This window comes from Asterias amurensis, chromosome 9 (assembly GCF_032118995.1).
Source record: "Asterias amurensis chromosome 9, ASM3211899v1".
Lineage (NCBI taxonomy): Eukaryota > Metazoa > Echinodermata > Asteroidea > Forcipulatida > Asteriidae > Asterias > Asterias amurensis.
The window spans coordinates 23221651-23245437 of record NC_092656.1 but is presented as its reverse complement, the minus strand read 5'-3'; the positions used below and the strand labels follow the sequence as shown (position 1 = coordinate 23245437).

At 38.5% G+C, this 23787-nt stretch overlaps 1 protein-coding gene across 1 annotated transcript in view; it reads left to right on the top strand.

The window, feature by feature from the left end:
- Positions 1–23685, top strand: part of LOC139942085 (T-complex protein 1 subunit gamma-like) — a 37477-nt gene extending 13792 nt beyond the window's left edge. The window contains exons 4-16 of the mRNA XM_071938777.1: positions 4164–4226; positions 4631–4727; positions 5771–5891; positions 6711–6791; positions 8526–8631; positions 9569–9718; positions 10567–10699; positions 10895–10976; positions 11958–12056; positions 12416–12602; positions 13783–13923; positions 14648–14779; positions 21648–23685. Of these exons, the coding sequence (XP_071794878.1) occupies positions 4164–4226; positions 4631–4727; positions 5771–5891; positions 6711–6791; positions 8526–8631; positions 9569–9718; positions 10567–10699; positions 10895–10976; positions 11958–12056; positions 12416–12602; positions 13783–13923; positions 14648–14779; positions 21648–21770 (1515 nt within the window). The 3' untranslated portion in view covers positions 21771–23685. The remainder of the gene's footprint in view (positions 1–4163; positions 4227–4630; positions 4728–5770; positions 5892–6710; positions 6792–8525; positions 8632–9568; positions 9719–10566; positions 10700–10894; positions 10977–11957; positions 12057–12415; positions 12603–13782; positions 13924–14647; positions 14780–21647) is intronic.
- Positions 23686–23787: the final 102 nt, after the last annotated feature.

Below are 23787 nucleotides of genomic sequence, written 5' to 3'. Positions count from 1 at the left end.
GGGAGGGGATTCTGGGGAACACACACATTGCGTTGTGAAGGTCAGGGAAGAGAAATGTCAGAATTATTTTTATTGTAGTTAAAACTTTTTGTTTAATGTCTGCCAGGTGAAAAGAAGTTGCAGTTATTTCTTCGAATGCAAAGAAATCCTGTTTCCGTTGGTCTAATTTTCTAGCACTTTGGTAAATCTGTTTTAAAAAGCTCCTTGAAAACTACAAGTCCAAGGGGGTACTAAATAGTTTGATGTTGAGGTCTCAAGATGGTGCAATATTACATTTGGATTCTAGTTTCAGACATTTTTGTCCCCAATAAAAGTTGCACAGCTTGACGTATTCGTGGCCACATTGTTGACAGCACCATACTCAAGCTTTTGTGTTTCTGATCCTCAGATGTTGTGTTTGTGTGATATTTGCTTTGTCCTTTGGATGGGACATTAAGCCAGATTGAAATTGTATGTACAAATATAAAAACAACCTAAACACTTTGCATGTAACAGTAGGGGTTAACTTAGTGTTTTTGGTTTACATTGGCAAGAGCCTTGTCTAAAGGCTTCCTTAGGCGTGTGAGCTACAGTGATTAAGTTCACTTATATGTGCCAATCTTGGTTTAATTACCAGAAATATATGATGCAATGATAATAACAATAAATATGCAGACTTTTCATAAAGCACAGCTTCTCTTTTAATCAATTATAGGAATATGATGTTAAACTATTTTATGTATCAAATTTGAGTGGCCCTCTGCAACTCTTTAAGCATTGTGCCCTTTACTCTTAAATGTTGTGAACGCTGAGCAATCTAAAAGTGCCTAGTTTATATTTCATTCCATTAAAAACAAGGTATTGAGTTACAAACCATTGTGTAATTTGTTAAACTTGTACAAGTCATTCCTGCTCATCCCCCATATTCTGTGAGTGTGGTGACTGTTGGTATCTCTGTGGACCCCGTCTCGAGCCCGGACCAGAGCCTTGGATGTGGATTGGGTTATTCGGTCCCTACATGTACCTGGCTGCTTGGGTTTTCCCTGTAGGGGTATCCTCCCAAATGTTGTCATTCAATCAATCAATCAGTTTTATTTCCACTATATCAAAATCTCAATCAAAATCGAATCAAAGGCAATGTAAATAGGAAACAAAAAGTTGGTGTTTTAATTAGGATGCTTTGCCGACTACGTTATTCAGATTCAAGTTTAGATTGTCAAAAAGCTGCTCAAGCAGATGCTATCGCCAATACACGTATTCAAAGAGTATGGAGCACAAAAGGCAGACGATCGTGAACTTGACCTCAGTCTATCGTTGGAACAAGAAAAACGCATGGGCGCCATTTCGGCAAACAAAGGTTTTGTTTTATATCACTGAGAGCAATGGTCATTGTCTGCACTGATTGTAGTATCGAATGAGTTGCTTGCTGAAATGGCATCTTCAGTACACATTTTCAGCCAAAGTTTCCCATCTTGTGCCTTTGATTTATTGTTGCATTAAAAGAGTTGCTTGCTGAAATGGCATCTTCAGTAAATATTTCACATTTCAGCCCAAGTTGCCTATTTGGCATTCCACGATCTTTGGTGTGGTACTTTGGCTATCTGAAAAAGGTTTAGCTGGTGTGCTTAGCTAATTTGTTTTTCACATTAGCAAATTCACATTAAAGATTGGGCCTTACCCAAAATGAGGCTATGAGCGATATCCGCCACCACTTGCAGTGGCTGCACCCATGCCCTCGCTTTGGGTTAGATTGTGACGTACCTCATGCATAAATATTAAATATTAAGCGTATATCATAAAGCTGTTTAGTAGAAGTGTTGCTCGTCAAACTTCTTGGTTAACTGAAACCATGTAAAAAGTTGACTAAAGCCCGATTCATATTTCATGCGAATGCGACCAAACAACTCGCACTTCTGGAGCACAGTACATTGCCAATGCCTACATGCACCTTTTAAGTTTAACTGAGCATCCATTATTTATTCCACTGTCAAAACATCTCCATTGCCATTTCAGGTTTCACCTGGAGAAAGTAATTTGCCAATTCCTGTCCCTGGAGATTGCCATCCATAACTAAACAAACCACAATGACAGACACTGTTCCTGAATCGATAGCCGCCAAATTAAGAATCCTCACTAGCTTTTCAAATTTGATAAAGGGAGAACCATTTCAAATTTGATAAAGGGAGAACCATTTCAAATTTGATAAAGGGAGAACCATTTCAAATTTGATAAAGGGAGAATGTAAGGGATGTAATAACAAAAAAATAATAATATATGAAAATACCGATACATAATATATTTTAGTTTTGCGAAGGTCTGAGCTGCGAGAGTTGTTTTTGCTGTTTTCGCAAAAAGTAGACACAGTATTTAGCTGAAACTTTCACATGTGACTTTCAATGTATCTTGATAATTTAGCCTATGAATCAGCATTACTTTGACAAAAAACAATCTATGACCCTACCTTAAAGTCTCTTCAGGACTTGATTAAGTTACCTTAATTAATCTGTGGAATAAAAGGAGGCATAGCTTTTCCCCTCGGGTGTACAAAACGCCATGGACCCAGTCGAAGCCTGCAACAATTAATTTGTTATACCTTTGTAAAATTGTTATTCCTCTTCTCGAAGTTCTGTTGTCATTTTCAAACATTATTAAGACGGACTGTTCATTGTTTAACAAGCAGACAAACAAGAACAAGTCCCTCGAACCTGTCGTTGTTTTGTACACAGCGCTGGAAATCGACCAACGCTGGGAGTGTTCAAGGTGATGTACACCGGTGTACATCACTTTTTATGTTACCCGGCCCGGGCCTGTCGAGCCATGTAACATGCGTTTTGTTGCGCTTAACATGATTTGTTCTCGACCAATCAAACTTCACAATTTGTACAGAGGTATAACAATGATTATTGTGTGTTTATTGAAACCTAGTTGATACACTACCATAATGTAGGAGTGAACTTTTTTCAAAGCAATGATGTACATGTACTCATGGCTCCGTGGATCAAAAATAATTCTGGACATTAGACCACAGGCAGGTGATTCTAGTCTCCAGCCAGTACCAGTAAACTACTGAAAGCGAAAATGAGGTTGACTTTAATTTAAGTCTAGTAAATATCTTACAGTTATATTGAGAATCAATCATAGCAAATGAGATAATTCTTCACTTTAGGGCTTGTTCAAATAAAAAATAGTTTATATAGATGTTAAACTAAATTGCTCACAAGAAGTTTGGAATTCAGGCCTGATACTTCACGGAGGCAACGAAGGCGATTGCCTCCGTTGCCCCTTGCCATTGCCTTGGTGCCCTTGAAATGCTCCAGTAGAAATTTACAATTTCCTCATAGGGTGCCCTTTGCCAAAGAGAAAACGCCTTGGTGCCCTTGCCCTTTCAAAACGAAGCATACAGGCCTGGGAATTGTTTTTCAATCAAGTATATTTTTATAATTTATTACTCTCTTTGTATTAAGTTATATATCAATGCAAAGCTGCAGTGTTTCTATTTTAAAATGATACCATGTTTGCAATGATGACATGATGCTGGACATGGCCACATGAGTGAGAAAGAGACAGAGAAACAAATCAAATTGCCAAAACTAGCAATTTGTGTTACTGTATGAACAACCAATTGACACTGTAATTCAAGCAAGCAAGGCAACTTACTGATCTTAATCCATTTTATATCGAGACAACCCAAACAAGGTGTTTTTCAAGAGATGGGGGTGATTGTGTGTGGTGTTCTCACTGGTGCAAATATTTGTTTAAACCATTAATGGTTCTGAGGCTTGACCAGTTTGATTATTGATCATTATACCTTATTGACTGTTTAGTACAGATATCGGTAATTTTGGCACATTTGATTTGCGACTTTGCCTCATTGTCATTTGTGTAGCCAATTTTAGCAACATGTCATCATTGCAAATGTGGTATAATTTTAAAGAGGAACACCTTAGCTTTGCATTGATGTATAACTTAATACAAACAGAGTAATACTGATACAAATATACTTTTTGTGAGCAGTTAATATATGTGGAAGGTTTTTTCCCCATTAGATTCTGGTCTTGTAAAATAAAGTCTGGTCAAATAAAATGTTCTAGCTACAAGCCCAGCAGTGTTGTGGATATTGCCCCTATATTTGCGCCCTGGTACTGTCTCTTTAATTAATGCTATGTTGTGATTTGTTCTTGCAGATGTTGATGGACCCTATGGGTGGTATTGTGATGACCAACGATGGCAATGCTATACTCAGAGAGGTGAGACAAAACTCTAGAGATCTTTGCACAACAAGTCTGCCAGTCTTGTGTTTTTGAATACTAACACCTCACTGCATATATTTAACTTAAACTGATGACAACATTATTCAATTCAGTTGAGTATTGAAGTGTTACCCATAAGCAAAATGAGGTAAATCTCCTCTAGTGCTTTTTCGAATAAAATCTCTAATTTGTAACTGTACGGTAAAATTTGGGATACATGCCCTCCGGTCTTGTTGATTTTTCCCTACATTGGAGCCCTGATTGGCATCCTTTTGACTATAATTAGCAGTTTGTTTTTTATTTATTTATTACGTATGAAGCAAGGCACTTTTGAATTGATTTGTAGCAGTCCATTTGGATTAGATTGATAGCAGTATTGAATAAATCGATTCTGTTTGTAGATCACTGTCCAGCATCCGGCTGCCAAGTCTATGATTGAAATCAGTCGAACTCAAGACGAAGAGGTTGGAGATGGTACAACATCGGTGATCATTCTAGGTAAGAGAGATTAAGTACCCTCCTGTACACCCAGCACCTTCTTAACTTCATTCTTTTGAGATGAGAGGAGAAAGAAGGTGATATTTATATTTTAAGACAAAGATTGGTGGCATCGGTTCCCAGTTAGATACCCCATTCACACAGCACTACGACCATACGAAGATCATGTAAATCACCCCGATCTCAAGACGTATATGATCGCCGTCAAAATCCAGCAATTTGGCAAATTGAAGACTCCGCCCAACTTTACTGCTTCTACAGAAAAGAGGTACTGACTCGCTGCCACTACGATTACTGAAGATTACACCAAGACCAATGCCGATCAAGCGGTTTTCTACTTCGCAATGGTTGCCGACGGTGCTGCGTTTTTATCACGACCACAGAGATTTCACCATGATGCTCACGCGCTGCTTGTACAATTCTAGCGTTCCCACTAAGACTTTGCCCCGCTTATTGTTGGCCACAACCTGGCTACGCTTATTTTGAACATGTTAAAAATAAGCGTGGGGAGAGCTTGCAGCTTTCTGACCTAGTAGATCCCACCCGACCAAACCACGCTCATGGAGATCCTCCCAAGATTGGTATGGGTTGACCACGCTCTCGGTCAGAAGCAGCGTCTATGTGTGAACGGGGTATTATCAACACCAATTTCCATACCTACAAAGTGTCCTGTTTTGTCTAGGACTATTCAGTTTCCAAGCTTACCAAAAAAACCTTAAAATTGGAAACATGCAGTGGAGTAAAGTTTATAAAAATTATAAAAAATGACAGTCTGAATCCGATACCCTCTGATATAGAGGGCTCTGTAACACGAGGGGCCTAATAAATAAGTTACACGTAGCGTGGTTAGCAGGGGGTTTACATGGTGTATACTCCCCAACTGAGTAAGATAACATGAATGTTATCGCCCAAACTACATGTAAAATGTATTGTACGGTTATTGTAAATGCGCTTTTCAAGAACTCGTTATTAGGTGTAAGATGCAAATGTTGGCAGCTCTGCAAATGCTTACACATTTTTCCTCTTTACTTGATGTTTAATAGCTGGTGAGATGATGGCAGTGGCCCAGCCGTTTCTTACACAAGAGATGCATCCCACAATCATCATTGGTGCCTACAGGAAAGCCATGGATGACATGTTGGACTTCATGAAAGACAACTTCAGGTAAGACAGGCCTGGAATTTCATCTTCAAAAGGGCACTTCATTTGGTTTGAAGGGGCACCAGGGCCAAGACCAGGGGCAATGGAGGCTAAGGCCTTCAAGGCATGCTTGCAATTCCAGGCCGCCTGGTAATTTTTTTCCCCGACTTGACTTGGCTGCAGCTACGGCCACGGTTAGAATTTCACATCATCATGCATTGAAGTAGAGTACAACATTAGAGCAACACCTGAAGCAAAGAATCAAAGCCGTAGCTGTAGCTGCAAATTAGGATGCAGTCTTGGGTGGTTTCGGGTTGACATTCAAATCGTATATGTAATGCCCGCTTGCTTGTGGTTGAAAGCTTACTGAGATTTGCACCCCCCCCCCCACCTATGGAAACAATTTGCCAATGACTCTTAGAGTACAACCCGACATTGCTTCCTTGTGATCACATCTAAAAACTTTACCTCTCCCATGGTCTTAGCGCCATGAATCTAGATACCAGTGCTATACAAATTATTATCATATGGATAAGGGTCAATGAGGAAAACCAAACTTTTTTTAATATCAAGAAGTCCCCTCGATCCACTGAAGCAAAAATAGTAGTCCCGGCCCATTTCCTACCTTCCCAGGTAGTACATGTAGTTAAAAAGCAGGACAGTTTTTTCCAGAACTGAGAAGTCTCCTGAACTAAAAAAAATCTACTCCTCGATAGTGAAATATAAAGCGAGACAAGTTCTCAAAAGAACATAATCTACCCAGCAAGTAAATACACACATGGTGTTATCGCAAACCTAATATTTACAGAATTAATTATCATTATTATTATTATTTTTTTACAGCAAAAAGGTGGACGTAACCAATCGGAATGAGATGATCCAAATTATAGCGAGCTGTGTCGGAACGAAGTTCATCAGTAAATGGTGAGGATTTTTAAGGCCTTTGGACAAAATGAAGTACTCTCAATTCTTACCATTTGACCCATCGTACATAACCTCGCTACCTACTCCAGTTTAATTCTTGGCTTGCATATTTTGTGTTGTAAACACCCACTTTTGTTTATACTACCATGGTGATGTTTTGACCCAATTCACCTGGGCCCAATTTCATAGAGCTGCAAAGCACAACAATTTGCTTAGCATGAAATTTCTTCCTTGATAAAAACAGGATTACCAACCAAATTTCAATTCAATTTGGTAACCCTGTTTTTATCAAGGAAAAGATTTCATGCCAAGCAAATTGTTGTGCTAAGCAGCTCTATGAAATTGGGCTCTGACGCCATTACAACAATAATATGGTATTTTGAGAGTCACTGTCCCTGTGTGTTATACTGTTACGCACAATTTAACTCTCAAAATGGCAGACAATTCCACATCCGCAAAGGGAAAATATGACCAACCTTTGTATGAAAGACAATGACATTCAGTGAAGCATAACCAGGGCCCAATTTTATAGAGCTACATTACTCAAGTAGAATTTGCTTAAAGGGAAGGTACACTATTGGTAACTGTCAAAGACCAGTGTTCTCACTTGGTGTATCTCAACATATGCATAAAATAATAAGCCTGTGAAAATTTGAGCTCAATTGGTCATCGGAGTTGGGAGAAAATGTTGAAAGAAAAACACCCTTGTTGGACGAATTTGTGGGCATTCAGATGGGAATAAAAGACTTCTAGCTAGAAGTCTTTTATTATTTTAGTGAGAAATTACCTCTATTTTAAAATCTATGCTACTTCAGATGGAGTCGTTTCTCACAATGTTTTATACTATCAACAGCTCTCCAATGCTCTTACCAAGTCCGTTTTTAAGTTAATATTTGTTTTGAGTAATTACCAAAAGTGCATCTTCCCTTTAACAATTTTATGCTGAGCAGAAATGAGCAAGATACCACTCACAAATTGCACATGTGACATGGTACATGTTGTTAGCCTAATTCTGGTTAGCAGAATTTTGTTGTGCTCATCTGCTTTTTGTGCTTAAAGGGATACGTTGCCTTGGATCTGTCGAGTTGGTTCATGGAAAGCGTTTGAAACCGGTTGTTATAAAATGCATTACAATGATCCACACAAACATGTCTTGAAATTGCGTGGTTTTCCTTTTATTTTGCGAACTACGCAACACGGTTGGCCGTTATGTGGAGTAAAAAACTGGACTCCACAAAATGGCGTGCTGTGTTACATTTAGTTCCTGACATATGAGGGAAAACCATGCCAATTTTGAGGCATATTTGTGTGGATCGAAATTGGGCCGAGGTCATGACACTTGTGTCCTTTTGTAAGACACTTGACTAATTGCTTCTCACCACCCAGGAGTAAATGGGTACTTATGAGAGTAGATTGTTCATGTGAATGATGAGCAAGCTCTGCACCCATTTGTCTGCTGGTGCTGCATATTGCAAAGGAGTTGATGATGTTTGAAGAATGCTTCAGATGTGACAAACAAGGGATAGCGTAGCACCTTGTAAACTATTATAAGGTGCTACATAATTGGGTCTCAGAATTCATCACTGCAATAAACTATCTTTCTGAAAGTTTGTATTTACTCAGCGCCTTGAGTACCTTGTTTAGTAGTAACATGCGCTATATGAAATTTTTGATATTATAAGGACAGTTACTTAATATGGAGAATCTAATGTTGATTTGCTTTGTGTGATTCAGGGGCACCCTTGCATGTGACATTGCTTATGATGCTGTATCTAAGGTAGCTCTGGAAGAGAATGGACGTAAAGAGATCGACATCAAACGATACGCAAAGGTGGAAAAGGTTAGTACGATATATTGGATTTATTAAGGGGAAGGTTTACGTTTGGTAATAACTCTTAAAATTAATGGCAAACAAAACCTGAATTTGTTTAAAAGCTTTTGATGGTATCAAGTATTTTGAGAATCGTTTGATTTCGAAGTAACATGGTTATGTAAAAAAGATTGATGATTTTAAGCCCCAAAATCTGAATCTAATCTAAATGCATCTCTCAGATTTTGTATTTCTATTGGGGATTCGTCTTCCTGAGTGGACAGAACCGCTCTCGATTTTCAGTAATATCTCAAAAAAGCAACCATTAACTAAAATTAAATGCAGTGGACACTATTGGTAATTACAAGCATAATTATAAGCATAAAACCTTACTTGGTAATGAGTAATGGGGAGAGGTTGATAGTATAAAACATTGTGAGAAACGGCTCCCTCTGAAGTGGCGTAGTTTTCGAGAAATAAGTAATTTTCCACAAATTTGATTTCAAGACCTCAGAATTAGAATTTGAGGTCTCGAAATCAAGCATCTGAAAGCACACGACTTCGTGTACCAAGGGTATTTTTTCTTTCATTATTATCTCACAACTTCGACGACCAATTGAGCTCAAATTTTCACAGGGTGTATTTTCGTGCATATGTTGAGATACACCAAGTGAGAAGACTGGTCTTTGACAATTACCAATAGTGTCCACTGTCTTTAAAAGCTTTCGATGGTATCAAGTATTTTGAGAAGAGTTTCATTTTGAAGTAACATTTTGAAGTAAAAAGATTTTGGGTAGATATTTCTGTGTATTTCTGTTAAGGATCCATCTTCCTGCATGGACATAACAGCTCTGGATTTTTTCCCGGCCATATCTCATAAAAGCGACCATAATTTTAAATTAAATGTTCACATTTTTGTGGAGGTCGATTCTTAGTCACAATTCCTGTTTGGATGCTTTTTTTTAAGGTACCTGGTGGCATGATTGAAGATTCTCGCGTACTCAACGGTGTCATGTTCAACAAAGACGTGACTCACGCACGCATGAGGAGACGCATTGAGAACCCACGCATCCTTCTCCTTGATTGTTCCCTGGAGTACAAGAAGGGAGAGAGTCAGGTGAGTCTGGAAGACTATAGAGGGCGCTGTTCATGGCCTCCTTGCAGAGCTGTGTATTGAGAGAGTTGCGACACGGAGGGACCAGTTTCCTTCGGTCACGTGATTGCTCGACGCCATGTTGTCTCCAAATGCAGCACAACCCAATCAGCAGACTAGTCTGGCACCCCATGTTCGCCAATGCGTTTCTTGGGGAACAAAATGGCTTCTAATCGCAAGTTGTCGTAACTCTCCCAATATACGGCTCTGACTCCTTGGTTGGTACTTGAATAGCTGCACTGAAGTACCATGATTTGGATGTTCTTATTTCTTATTTAACTATGCAAAATATTCCCCCTAACCGTGTGACAAATCAAAGTGGATTCAGTCTGAGGAATTAGAATTAAGCATGATATTGCGATTGAGCGAGGCATGGTACCAGCTCACAAATGGCTTACGGATGCATTCCACTAAATAAGCCCCCTTCATAGGATACAGTGCAAAATACAAAACAAATACTTAGAAGTCTCACACATTTTTACAGTGAAGGGGAAATTATTAATTGATTCTTGAACTTTTATCCTGTGCAAAAGAGACATTAAGTGAAAGAGCAACTGGTCCCCTCCTGCTCTTCTTTGATCTTGTGATATTTTAACTAGAAACACTTTCATACAAGTGCCATACAAGTGCTCAACAGTTTTTAACATTAAAGCGTGCATGCAAAGTAGTCGCCCTTGGGAGCCTATCAGCGTTGTTTCTCAGTACATAACGGTGCTAACACACTTCAGTGTATATGGGTAAAAACCAAAATGAATATGGAAGTATTTTACAATAATTTCTGTTATTTTAAAAACCCTTTTTGTAATCCCTAGACGAGTCTTGAGATCACCCAGCAGGAAGATTTCACCCGTATCCTTCAGCTTGAGGAGGAATACGTCCAGCGTATCTGCAATGATATAATCCAACTGAAGCCAGACCTTGTCATTACAGAAAAGGGCGTCTCTGGTAAGAGCTGCTGTTTTTTTTTTGCTTTTATGCACAGCCACAATCATTAGTACACTTTTTGTTATAAAGACACCATTACCTTCTGTAAACCCTGTAAGTTATTTGTAAACTGTGAAGTGTATAATGGCTTTAAGTGTTATGATTGCCCTTTTTTTGTTTAAAAGTATTTTTGTTTTGATTATTTGTATATTTCAGATTTGGCCCAGCATTATTTATCAAAGGCTAACATTACAGCTATACGACGACTAAGGAAGTCCGACAATAACCGAGTAGCTAGGTGAGTTGTCATTATGATACGGTCTCAGTATAACATATTGTGTAAGTAACCAAGTAGCAATATGTAGGTGAGTTGTGATAGTATTTCTGTCTAAATATAACATATAAGCCGATTGAAATGGCAATTATTATACACATATTGACTGGCAATGAGGTAACTAGTGTAGTCTATTCCCCCGAGGGACTTTGAGTGACCAGAAGAGGGAAATAGGCCCCTCTTCTGGTCACTCACAGGCCCGAGGGGGAATAGACGTACACTAGTTACCGAATTATGCCAGTCAATATGTGTTTTATAACACAGCTCGGTCTTTAATGTCAAATAAGAACAGAAATCTGGAAGAGAAATGAAGTTTTGTAGTTACAGTTCATGGTTCAAGTCAAGAGAGGGCGCTGTAACCGGGCACTAGTGCCCACTCGGGTACTAGTTCCTGCAAAACAGGCGCGCGCGATCACTAGACTAGATTAGTTCATCCCACGTGACCGTGTTTCAGCCAACCAGAATACAGAACAAGCAAGAGATGTGTTAATATACATTCTGGTACAATGAACGACTAAAATGAATGCAATATTTGTTTTATATATACTCATGGATCCTTCTCATTTTAAATTGTTTTCTATGATAAACACAAAAAAAAAGACACGGAAAGTGTTCCACCCCTTATAAACAACATGGATGACTCGCATGTAGACACCAACCTTATCCTGAATGATATGATCTTGCCTCATTTAGACAAAGGGATGGGGAATGATTGTTTTTTGGAAGCGACACATTTCGAAGCATTTATTTCTGTCTTTAAGTTCAAAAATCAAGGCAGTATACATGGGAATATAAAGGATGGCATGTGACGCATGTTCAACCAATCTGTTTGTGCGGAGGAAGTAGGAAGGGCTATCAGCCAATGAGTGGGGCTTTCAGGTTCATGAAGTTTTTATTGTGGAGTTTTTAACATTTTTAAGAACTACATTTCATAATTAATTTCAGGGCATGTGGAGCAACTATCGTCAATCGTACTGACGAACTCAGAGAAGAAGATATTGGTACTGGAGCTGGTCTCTTCGAGATTGAGAAGATCGGAGATGAGTAAGTAATCCATTCTACTTTCAAACCCTTTTTTTTTTACTGAACCCTCCTTCTTTCCAGCAAGTTGCCAACCACCATTTCAAACCTTTAAACGGCCTGCTATGTGTATGGTGTGCGTCATTTGCTTCTATTCAATTGTAACACACTGTTTTACCTCCCAGCTGAAGGACGCAGCAATAATGGTTTAGTGTCTTGCCTAAAGACACAAGTGTCGCGGCTGGGGATTCGAACCCACACCCTGCTGAACAGAAACATCCAAGCTTGAGTCTGGTGCTCTTATCCGCTTGACCAGTACTAACATTGATTATTCTGAATATCCTCTAATACCCTAAACCCTTTTTATTCTAATTGCCCTTCAGATACTTCACCTTCATTACCAAGTGCAAGAACCCCAAGGCCTGTACCATACTCCTTAGAGGTGCTAGTAAAGACATCTTGAACGAAGTCGAGAGGAACCTTCAAGATGCAATGAACACGGCACGTAACGTCATGATTGAACCGTGCCTGGTACCCGGCGGTGGTGCTATTGAAATGGCACTTTCTCACGTGAGTTGAAATTGATACCATGACATGATTTTCAGGGTCTTAAAGGCAGTGGACACTATTGGTAGTTACTCAAAGTAATTATTAGCATAAAACCTTACTTGGTAACAGGTAATGGGGAGAGGTTGGTAGTAGAAAACATTGTGAGAATCGGCTCCCTCTGAAGTGGAGTAGTTTATCGAGAAATAAGTAATTTTCCACGAATTTGATTTCGAGACCTCATAATTAGATTTTGAGGTCTCAAAATCAAGCATTTGAAAGCAATGACGCATATGTTTTATGATTGCACTTTTGTTAAGACTTTCTGGACGAATGTAGAGAACTGGTGGAGAAAATATTTCATGTTGCCGTCCAATTGGATTATAAATCTATCATTTTGGCATTGATGTACATAACTCTGAGGTACTGTTGGAAAATTTATGTATTATTTTGGCGAAGAAAGCTATCTACAATTGTAGGTTCAAGAACAAGAAACCTAATATGACCTCCTTTTTGAACTTAGTTAAGTTTCACTACACATTGGAGAAATAAATAGCTTTGGACAACAGCAACCTGTACAAATTTGATAACAAGTGAACTGCTCTTAGAAATGACCTTTTTTAAATAAGATGCCAGGTTACCGGATTGTCTTTTGTTTTTTGTTTTTTCCCCTCTTTGTTTTTCCTTGGTATGTTGTTTGTACTTTTATGTTACATATATGTGTAAACTTGAGCATTGCAAAAAAAAAAAAAAAAAAAAAGCAACTCTGAATCATGAAAATCAACCATGAGAAATAAATAATCTAATTTCGCGTTAGAAGTTTATCCCTCAGTGAGGGTTTTTTCCCCCATTTTTTTTTGGGCATCGATGCAATGTTAATTTGTAATCAATTTTTCACTATTCTCTCATGACCCAGATGGGGGATCGATCTCGAACTTCTACAGGTTTGTCAGTTAATGTATATGGTGGATTACATAAAGTGCTTACACTGCCAGCAACTTGTTTGCTAGCAAAACCAATTCTGTGATAATCCTTTAAGTAGGATTTCAACCTACGAATGGTTGAAATACGATATGGAAAGGTTTGCAATAACACCATGTAATGACTATCTCTGAATGAGCTGGTGTGGTTCTGAAAAGAGTCGTTGGTTTTAACTCGCAAACCTTTCCATAATCTATTGTTGTTGTTTTCTCTATTGATTTAGGCACTGACCGAGAAAGCTAAGGCAATAACTGATGTCCAGCAGTGGCCGTACCGCGCTGTTGCTTCTGCATTGGAGGTCATCCCACGTACTCTTATACAGAACTGTGGAGGGAGCACAATCCGCACCTTGACTGCCCTCAGGGTGAGTGATCAGGAGAAGTTTGTAATTATATGGTGCGCTCGATAAGCTTCCCGGTGTGTAAGCCACCAGAGACCCGCTTATGAGCTGGGTCTGTGGTGGCTGACACGGGGGCAGACACGAGTATCACTTTGTGGCTAATTGAACAACTCGTGTAACCTAATCAAACGCACCCATAGATGGATTTCCCATTTTGCTTAGGTGTTCCTCAGATAACAATTATGCAGTAACATTTTGATGGATGATGGCGTTAAGGGGCTTTTTTCCAAACCTGTCTCCAGTTCTGGGCATTTGATGTTTGTTGGGATCCTGTATGAAATGTACACTTGCTCCAAAATAGACCGATCCATTAGGCTCCGCCCACGGCGCAAGTGTGAGCAAGAACACGTGAGCCAATCCAATGCCTTTCTGCACCTTAATTTGTCAGACTTTTGGTTCTGTAATAGGTTGTGATTGGTAGATATGTAATGGGGCGGGGCTTACTGGATCGGTCTATTGAAGATGGAGCTGGACCGTAAGCTTTGGTTTGGAAAAGGCACCAGGTGAATTGGGTCAATACATGTTTCTTTGCACCAGTTAGAACAAAGAATTTGCCCGATTTGAAATTTTCATTCAATTGTCAACCAAAATGGCATCCATGACTACAGGAGATGCTTATAAATGTTAAGTCCTGATGATTTTATCGTTTCTTTTTGAAATCAAATTTCTATCAATAATTTTATTCAAGGCCAAGCATGCTGAGACTGGTAACTTTTCCTGGGGTATTGATGGGGAGAAGGGAACTATCGTGAATATGGAGGAGCGAGGAGTCTGGGATCCATACGCAGTCAAGGCACAAACATACAAGACGGCCATTGAGGTGAGTGTTTTGTGAACTTTCTGTCTGAAGGTGTTAGATAAACGCAATGTCTATAGCTACTTTCTGGGTAGATTATGTTCTTTTGAGAAATTGTCTTGCTTCATATTATACTATCGTGGAACAGATTTTTTTGGGGAAATCAGAGACTTTTCTACTATCATGTAGTAGGGTTTGGAATGTGTGAGACTTCTCAGTTCTGAACAGAACTGTCCTGCTTTTTAATTACTACCTGGGTGGAATGTAGGAAATCAGCCGAGACTACTACTTGTGCTCAGTGGATCGAGGAGACTTGCATGTTCCTAGTAACAGCCTATGATGATAGGTCTTTATAATTTGGTTTAACTCTTGATCACAACACTGAAAATAATAACACCTGAAACCTGACCATTTTAGTAATCATAAACTGAGTAGTCAAAAAAATTGAGCTCCTGGACAATCTAAGAAGAGTGATTTTTTAGGAGCTCAAATTGAGCTCCTGAGTATTCTCAGGAGAGCGATTAAAAGAGCTCCTTCTACTTCTATAAACGAAGGTCTGCAAAATGTATTTTGATAAAAAAAATTTACGAATCAGAGATTTTTTAAGCATGCAACTGCTTTCATTTATGTCTTTTTTAACTTGATGTTTTATCTATTGACAGAAACGTATATTAGACAAGCATATTTTTGACGGTTTAGTTTTTCACTGAAACAATTTATCGTGTTTTCTCAGTAAACTTAGTTCCACGGTCCACAGAGCAGCTATGCAAACAATGCTGTTTAATAAATGGACTAGCTTAGCGAAACATAGCAGGGCACCGGTCCCAAAGAGTACATCTTTTGTTGCACTTTGCTGGTACACGGTTTAGCCTGTGCTGAGCGAATTTTTCTTTCTTAGCAGCTCTATAATATTGCTCGTTGATAAGACACCAGACACACTACCAGCGTAAGTCTGCAGACGTTTCATGTTGATCTTGAAGGGTTCATGAAACGGTCAGAGTGTTCTATAACATACCAGTATCTTTCCAGATTTGACTAGATAGCCAAAAAGGTTGACACACTGGGGGGGGGGCTCTGAAGCCAAGCAGTAATCTGAAACTAATAGTATGGTCATTTCAATTCCTTGATCCTGTTGCATCAATGTCTGATGTCGTGATTTGAAGCAACTCAATTATTGACCATACTCATTATCACATGGGGGTAGCTCCTACAGGTCAGCCAAAGTCCACAGGAAATAAGCTGACATTTATGCTGCATTTACAAGTAGATTTCATTCAAATGTACTGCTAATAGTTAATACAAATGTGTTAATGTTTGCATGGCCCATTTTTTATGGAAGACAAATTACTTAAAACATTTTTTTCTTTGATTTCTCTGAATGACTCTTGATAGATGATACTGTTCCAAAATGGAAAACATACACAATTTTCTTTTCAAAAACGTCACAGACATGAACCATGTAATATCGTTTGTTCATGGCTGATGTATGTTAGATAATGCGGGAACCCGACAATAATAATTTTGTATCTGTTAACTAACAACCACTTATCATTAGCAATTTGTTTTGTGCAAAGCTGTTATTGAAAGCTGATAACTTTGGCGAATCTTTGAAAAAAAAAACTACTTAAAGGGATTGGGTAAAGCACAAAACACAAATGTCCACAGATTGACATTAAAATGACATTGTTTAAAGATAATGATGATAGAAAGTTTTGCTTAAAATATTGCTTGCTGAAGTGCAGTAGTTTTTGAGGAATGAGTAAAACCATTTTTGTTTTTGTCTGATTAAGACAACAATGGATTTACGCAGCTCTCCTTAACACATTACTCTGTGATGTTTGCCATTGAAGCTGAAATGTCTTACCCAATTGTATTACAAACATCTTCATTCACAGTGAGTAAATGTCATGGCCAAACACTTGATCTACAAAAGGTATCAAAACCCTTTAAAATTTAAGTATTAAATTTTGGTTAAATTCGGACAAAAAAAATGGACTGAGTATATTTAAAGTAGAAATGACAGCTGATATTAATGTCAACTATTATTTTTAATCCAAGCAATCTGGTTTTTACATCTTGCAAAAAAAATAAATGCAGCATCCTCGACTGGGGTTGAGATTTCAAACCCACAGACCATTTACCGATCCTACGCTGACCTTACAAGCTGGATTTAGTAGATTATAAATAAATCATGAACTATCCCCTTTCCTTCATGACTGCTCATCCAACTAGGTTGAGTGATTAACAATTACACCATCAGACACAGAGCGACCCAATCGAGACCAAGTAGAGGAATCTCTCAGTATTTATACCTCCCCTTGGTATGCTCCATGGAAACGTTATTTACCACCTTTGAAAATTAAAAATCCGTTTCTGAAATTGCGTTGAATGTCATCACCTTGTACCCGTCCCAGTGGTTTAATCTACTTTGTTTCGCCGTTCGGATATTCCCTGGGTTTCTATGTCTGCTGTTCAACCCACTTCTTTGTTAACGCCTTTAAATGTCAAGTGAATAATTATAGACTTAGCCTAGAAGGGCTTTTAAGGGTATATGGTAAGAAGGTGCACAAGGCTCTCTCTCTTGACATTTGACGGATGAAGTTAGAAGCGAATCCACTGGGGGTTTGGGCTTCAATAAGGATCGTGATTGCTTTTTGATATTTCGTTCTTGTGGCTGGAAGAGAAAAAAGTTATGGTTGTTGGGCAGGGTGCATTTTTGAATGCTTCTGTCATCTATCATTTTGAATGGTCATACAGTAGGAGGGTTGACTGTGTACTGTGTTGATGCATCCACCACATGAGATCATATTGTAGGCTGGCATAGTTAATATTAATGAAGCGTAAGGTACACAAACAGTGGGTGATATTAAATGGTCAGACAGTAGGAGGGTTCTAAGAAGAGATGCATCCACGTCAACACATCAACCCTGTCTGATAATTCTCCCCCTTGATGCAGAATTTCAAATTGGTTTTAGAAATTCTACTCTTTAAATTGAACGGACAAAAGCAGATTGAATGAAGGAGAATTGATGCTTGTACGTAATCCATATCAGTATCCTCAAAGACAAAATTGGATGAAAATTTTTACAGTAGGCAGCTTGCTAGTTTATTATTACTACAACAAAATCTTAAAAAACAAATTTGGAAGAAAAATAAGAGCAGAGGTGAAGAACTACACAAGAGGGAATGGAGATCTGGAGACTTGTTTGCGATAGTTTGCATATTTAGGGACGCTCTGGGCTGTGATGTTATTCTGGTGAGTGTCGACAGAGAGGGCTTTGAATGCACTGTGATTTTGTTCTCAACGTCGTATGCTGCTCCCGGCATGACCAGGGTGTCAGTTTCTATAAAAAACAGCCATCTTCAGAGCCTAGGATGGAGATTTCCTTGTCCGGGCTCAATATCCTGTGTCGTTATCTTGAGGGGGTAGGGTAACCCACCCTCCAGCTGTGAATAAAAGGTTGAAGGTTTTTCTGGTTGGAGGGTCTCAATAGTGTGGATATCTTAAGGGGCTTGGTGTCTGCTGTTACTGAGTTCCCCTGATGGCAGCCTGCGTGATGGTGGCTTGGCTTATGGTCTGCCTTGTCGCCGCCTGAGTCACACAAACTAGAGGAAAGACCCCCCCTTCCTCCGTGTACATAATTCTAACTTAATCAACTGGGGACTGGTCTAAAAATAAAACGAAGAGGATAAAAATGTACACGTAGCTTCCATGAAAGGAACTGTCAGTTTGGGCGACTCTATTTTAGTATTGTCAAGTGCCAGGGGGAACCACTCTCATCATTAAAATGTTGTTAGTGCTTAGGGGGACCATTCTTATGTTTGACACCCTGTCTGCTTTTTGTTATATATATTTTTTTATAATCACACTCTTTTAAGTGCAAGGGAAGCCACCTCTATAATCCTATGCCAGGGGGAACCACTCTTATAATCCAAACTCTTGTTAGTGATGAGGGATTACCATTTTTCATAAAAGCCCACCTTTTGACAACCAAAACACAGATAGCTGTACCCAGCCTTCAAATCATACTCTATTCACCAGGGGGGACCACCCTTACAATCCAAATATGGTGAGTGCCACAGGGGGGAACCACTCTTATGTTCTTAACACTTTCATTGCCAGGGGGGTTAAGGGATTTGGACTAGAGGACAGTGACGCTGCCTCATGCATTCAATTCAGAAGCTCGCCTTGTATATTCAGAGGGAAAAACAAAAGGACCGGGAGAGGGTATTTTTGCGGTCTGTGTGTTCTGTGGGTAGATTTGATTTGCGGCAAGACCCTGTAGGGGTTGAAAGCTGATGGGTTGTGGTCAGTTCCTATGGAATGAATCTCTTTTTGTAATGATAGAGACAAGGCTTTGCTAAAGCCTGTCGGGGCATTAAGCTCTGCATAAATGCATGACATGCTTTAGACTAAATCAATTCTAATGTCCGCTAGAACATCTCATTAAGAAGCTGTGAACATTTTTCTCAACTGTTACTGAATATTTGAAAACACTGAACTATGCTATTCCAAGAAAAATAAAAGTTATGCCTATTTTTAAAAGCATAAATTTTGATGGGTAATTACTGTGGTTATATGTGTGATCACTTCGCACATCAACGCCTTCTTCCGTAGCGTGCTAATCAACCCATCGCAATTCACTATTTCTGAATCAGTTGGGAATTTCACTTTTGTAAGAATTGAGTTGTTGACAGCTCGGTCTTGCACATGTAGTAGGCCTATAAAAGCAATCTCATAGACATTAATTTTTGCTCTAATTTCACATTGTTGAGGGTAAAAAGTTGTGGATGGTAAAAAACCCGTAACAAACATGCATGTTCTTCCCACTTTAGTTTTATTTCTGTTTTTTTTGTTTTTTTTTTCTGTTAGAAAAATCAGGGAATTTGTTCTTGAATACCCCGAAAAGGCTATCAAAATGTACATCATGTGTACATGTTATTGTATATCTCTACTCCCTCACTACTTTCCTACCCGCTATAAATGTACACATGGTGCTATGTCAAACCTCTGCTAATTATACTTCCACCAGACAAAGTTTCAAATCCTCCTAGGGGAACGACTTCATCCAGCAATTTTGTACAGCAAAATAATTTAGACCAAAGGGTAGCGACGAGTTCTTTATCAGCCATTTAAAACCGGCAGGGTCGTTGGTGTGTGACGCCGAGGGCCTTTATTGCATGGCAACGACCCTGCAAGATTTTAAACAGGCATTCCAGAACGAGTCACTACTTTTTTATTCCCATTCATAAATGCCCTTTTGTTAAAAAATTTTTAAAAATAATTTTATAGACACTTTGACAATTTAAATACTGTTTTCAAAAACTTTGTGAAGAATCTGGTTGATGTGCGTGGATTGTGTGTACGCGCGCGGGTAGAAATAGATTACGCGTTGGGAGATAAAACATATCCTTGCCCTCTCAAAGATGAAACGCCAGGCCTGAGTAGGTCCCTGATTTTCGACCAGATAATCCACTTTAATTTGATTCCCAAGTAAAGGCAACTTGTTCATGATGAATCATAATTCATTTTGAAGTCGCTTGTGTGTGTGTGTCTTAAGTCAACATATAGTGTCTCTAGGCTGTACATTATTTTGTGTTCTGGTCTGGATCTGATACTTTGTATGTAATGCTTTGCTGGGGTGTAATGCACCCTGTACAAACACCCTGACTCACAATGGATTAACCTCTGGTAACCTTGATGCGGGTATAAGTGGAGAGAAATGTCTCGTTCATTTTAAACAGGAGGGTACCAGCATAACTGGTTTCTCAAAATAAGAGAGACAAGCTGGCCTCCATACATGTATGTCATTCCTTTTTATAGAAAGAATGCCAGTGTTTTTTGTTTTTTGGTCAATACTTGATGATCGTGGGTGTATTTTAATGAAGTAATAAATGTGATGCGATCAAGCTGAATGGGTCGTTTCTCAGAAGTATCAGAAGTATCAGTATGAAGAGAAACAAGCCAAAACAGGCCAACCTAACGGGTAAAATTGTCAAAAGTGTAACTAACAAAACCTAACTTTAATGCATTTATAAAGCGCTTTAACACTGTTTCAAAGCGCTGTACAGTCAAGAAAAACATTAAAATGCAGGATTGCTAAACAAAATATACATTTAAATGCCAAAATGTATCTAATTTGATATAATAATCGCCAATGTCCTTATAAACAACATCAAAAAGGGGTTAAAATTAGCATTTATAAATAAAATGTTCTGATAAATTTAATTTTTAACAAGTTGACTTTAAAGGCAGTGGACACTATTGGTTTTTACTCAGAATAATTATTAGCATTAAAACTTACTTTGTAACAAGCAATGGAGAGCTGTTGAAAGTATAAAACATTGTGAAAAATTGGCTCCCTGTGAAGTAACGTAGTTTTCGAGAAAGTAATTTTCCACGAATTTGATTTCGAGACCTCAGAATTAGAATTTGAGGTCTAGAAATCAAGCATCTAAAATCACACAACTTCGTGTGACAAGGGTGTTTTTTCTTTTCATTATTATCTCACAATTTCTACGACCTATTGTGCTCAAATTTTCACAGGTTTGCTATTTGTAATATGCTAAACCAACTTTCCAAGTTGTCACTGGCCTTGGGATTTGTATTGCATAATCAGTTACCAGCACTTAATTAAATCGTTTCTCGGAAATGTAGAATTCTTGTTTATGTAATTGCTTTTTGTTTTTTAAAGACCCATCTTCTATTAAAAGCCACTCCATTTATAACTGAATCAACAACCAGCACTAAATAAATCTCTATATACACATTTATTTAGTTCTTTTCTTCCCCTCCCCCCTCCTTGTTATATAATATTTCGTCTGAGTTAGTTCAAAAACAAGATGCCAGTTTGATAAATTTGCTTTCGTCTTTTTACAATATTTCCTTCAGACGGCCATGTTGTTGTTGCGCATTGATGACATCGTCTCAGGAACTAAGAAGGCATCAGGTGGAGAGGGCGCTGGTGTGGCCGCACCCACAACAGGTGCACAGGGCGTGGAGGGAATGGAATGAACACAAAGAGGGGCGTGGCTAGCTCTTCAAGTATTACTTATCTGTCTTCTTAACTGTGTCATGTGTCAATCTCAAAAAGATGTCAAGAAGAAACTGCTCAGAACAAACATATAATAAAGGCTTCTTATAATAATAACAGTGGCTTCTTATAAAGCGCTCATGTTAAGTGTCACTCATTGACCCTCAGTCGCTTCAACATTCAGTATTGTTTGCCACAAGGAGTTTTGGGGCTTCTTCTTCTTTTTTTGAAGTATGAGAGCAGTTCCTTTGTGAAACAATCATTTTCATGGAGGTACATATAGGCCTAATAAGGCAGGCAAATATCTCCATGCCCCTGCTCTTTGCCAAGGTGCCCCTTGCAATGCCCCAGTAGATATTTAAAATTCCCTCATAGAGTTGCCCCTTTACTTTGGAAAAGAAGAATTCTCACAAGAATGAAGTATCTGGCCTGCATTTATGATATCTTGGATGCATTGAGCAAATTATGTTTGGTGCAGAGCAATTTCAAAATGAACATAATTTGAAGAAAAAAAAGGAAAACAATAAAATAAAAATATATCATTATTTCAGGCTTCTTTCACAAGCAACGTACAAATTAGCGTTGTTCGATGTCACAATTTCCTTCAGATTTTGTGTTTACATGAACTAAACACCATCTGTACAAGTCATCTAATTTAATAGTGTTGTACCTTTCATCAATGTTGAAATGTCTTGATATGGGTTTGAAGTAAATTTTTAAAACACAAAGTTTTAAAGTGTTCTTGAAGTAAGACTTTCACCTCATTTGTTTTGTACATGCATCCCAGAATCACTTTCTCAAGTTTTGTACTCTGATTTATAATTTTGAGCGAATTTAGCGCATTCTTTTGTATAAATTTGGTGAAAAATATTTCCAAAATATGTTTCCCAATTGTTTGAGAATAATAAGCAGTTTGATGTTGAGATTATACTTGTTTCCTTATTTACCTTTCGGAAGTAAAGTTATAGTTGCCAATACTTATTCAAGAAGCAAGGCATATGTGTGTTGATCAAAACATTGTGTGTGTGTTTGAGTAAAGATTCCCTTGTGTTGTGGACACTTTGTCTGGTGTCCTCACCAAACTAAACAGTCTTGTTGATTGTTACTATGACAGGTACCTGCCTTAATTGTACCCTCCCAGCAGCAGAAACTTTGAAGTCTTTTCTTCATTCTTAAAAGTTGAGGAGAGATGTTCTTATTAATAAGAAAATAAAATTAGCTGTTGCAAACTGCTTACCAACCAAAATAACCTATGGTATAAATATGCAAACAAAAAAGTTAATGGCCTGACGTTTGGACTCCATCAGAGTCTTTCTTGAAGGCGTAATAACCACTTAGAGTAAGACTCTGCTAGGGTCGATACGTCTTACCATTTTTTTCATACTTATTAACATTAAGGTTTCCCGCCAGGACTGCACCTTTAACCAGCCTCCATTTCAATCAGTCTCATTACCAGTGTTTCCAGTCCACTGGAGTTGACATTTGTAACGATGTCTGCGCCTCTCTGTACAAGTGCCCTACGTGTAAACAGTGCCCTCCATGGCACTCTGTATTAAAGTGGCAACCCTCTCAACCCACGCTAGTGTATTATATGTTTAGTCAATTAATAAGTAGCTTGCTGTGTGATTGTTTAGATTGAGTGTTACAAACATGGTGAAGCAGTCTGTGTTGTCATTGCCATGGGAACCATGGGAACAGGCTCATTGCCAATGAAATAACGTAAGAGTACTTAGCGCCAGGTTGACAAATTGGTATAATTTGGTCTTTGTTTTATTTTGTAGGTCTTGTTTCTCAAAGAAAATAAGCATTTTCAAATGTCACCTTTAGAAAATGTATTATTGTCCTAAGAATAGTGAGTTATTAATAATAAAAAGCACACACAAGCTCCTACCCACATTTTAAAGTAGCCTTTGTGTCATTAGTATTGTCTCATGGTTCATGTTTAACAGGTAAATACAAACACAAATATACCAGTCAATGGTTAGTTTGTTCTCTCAG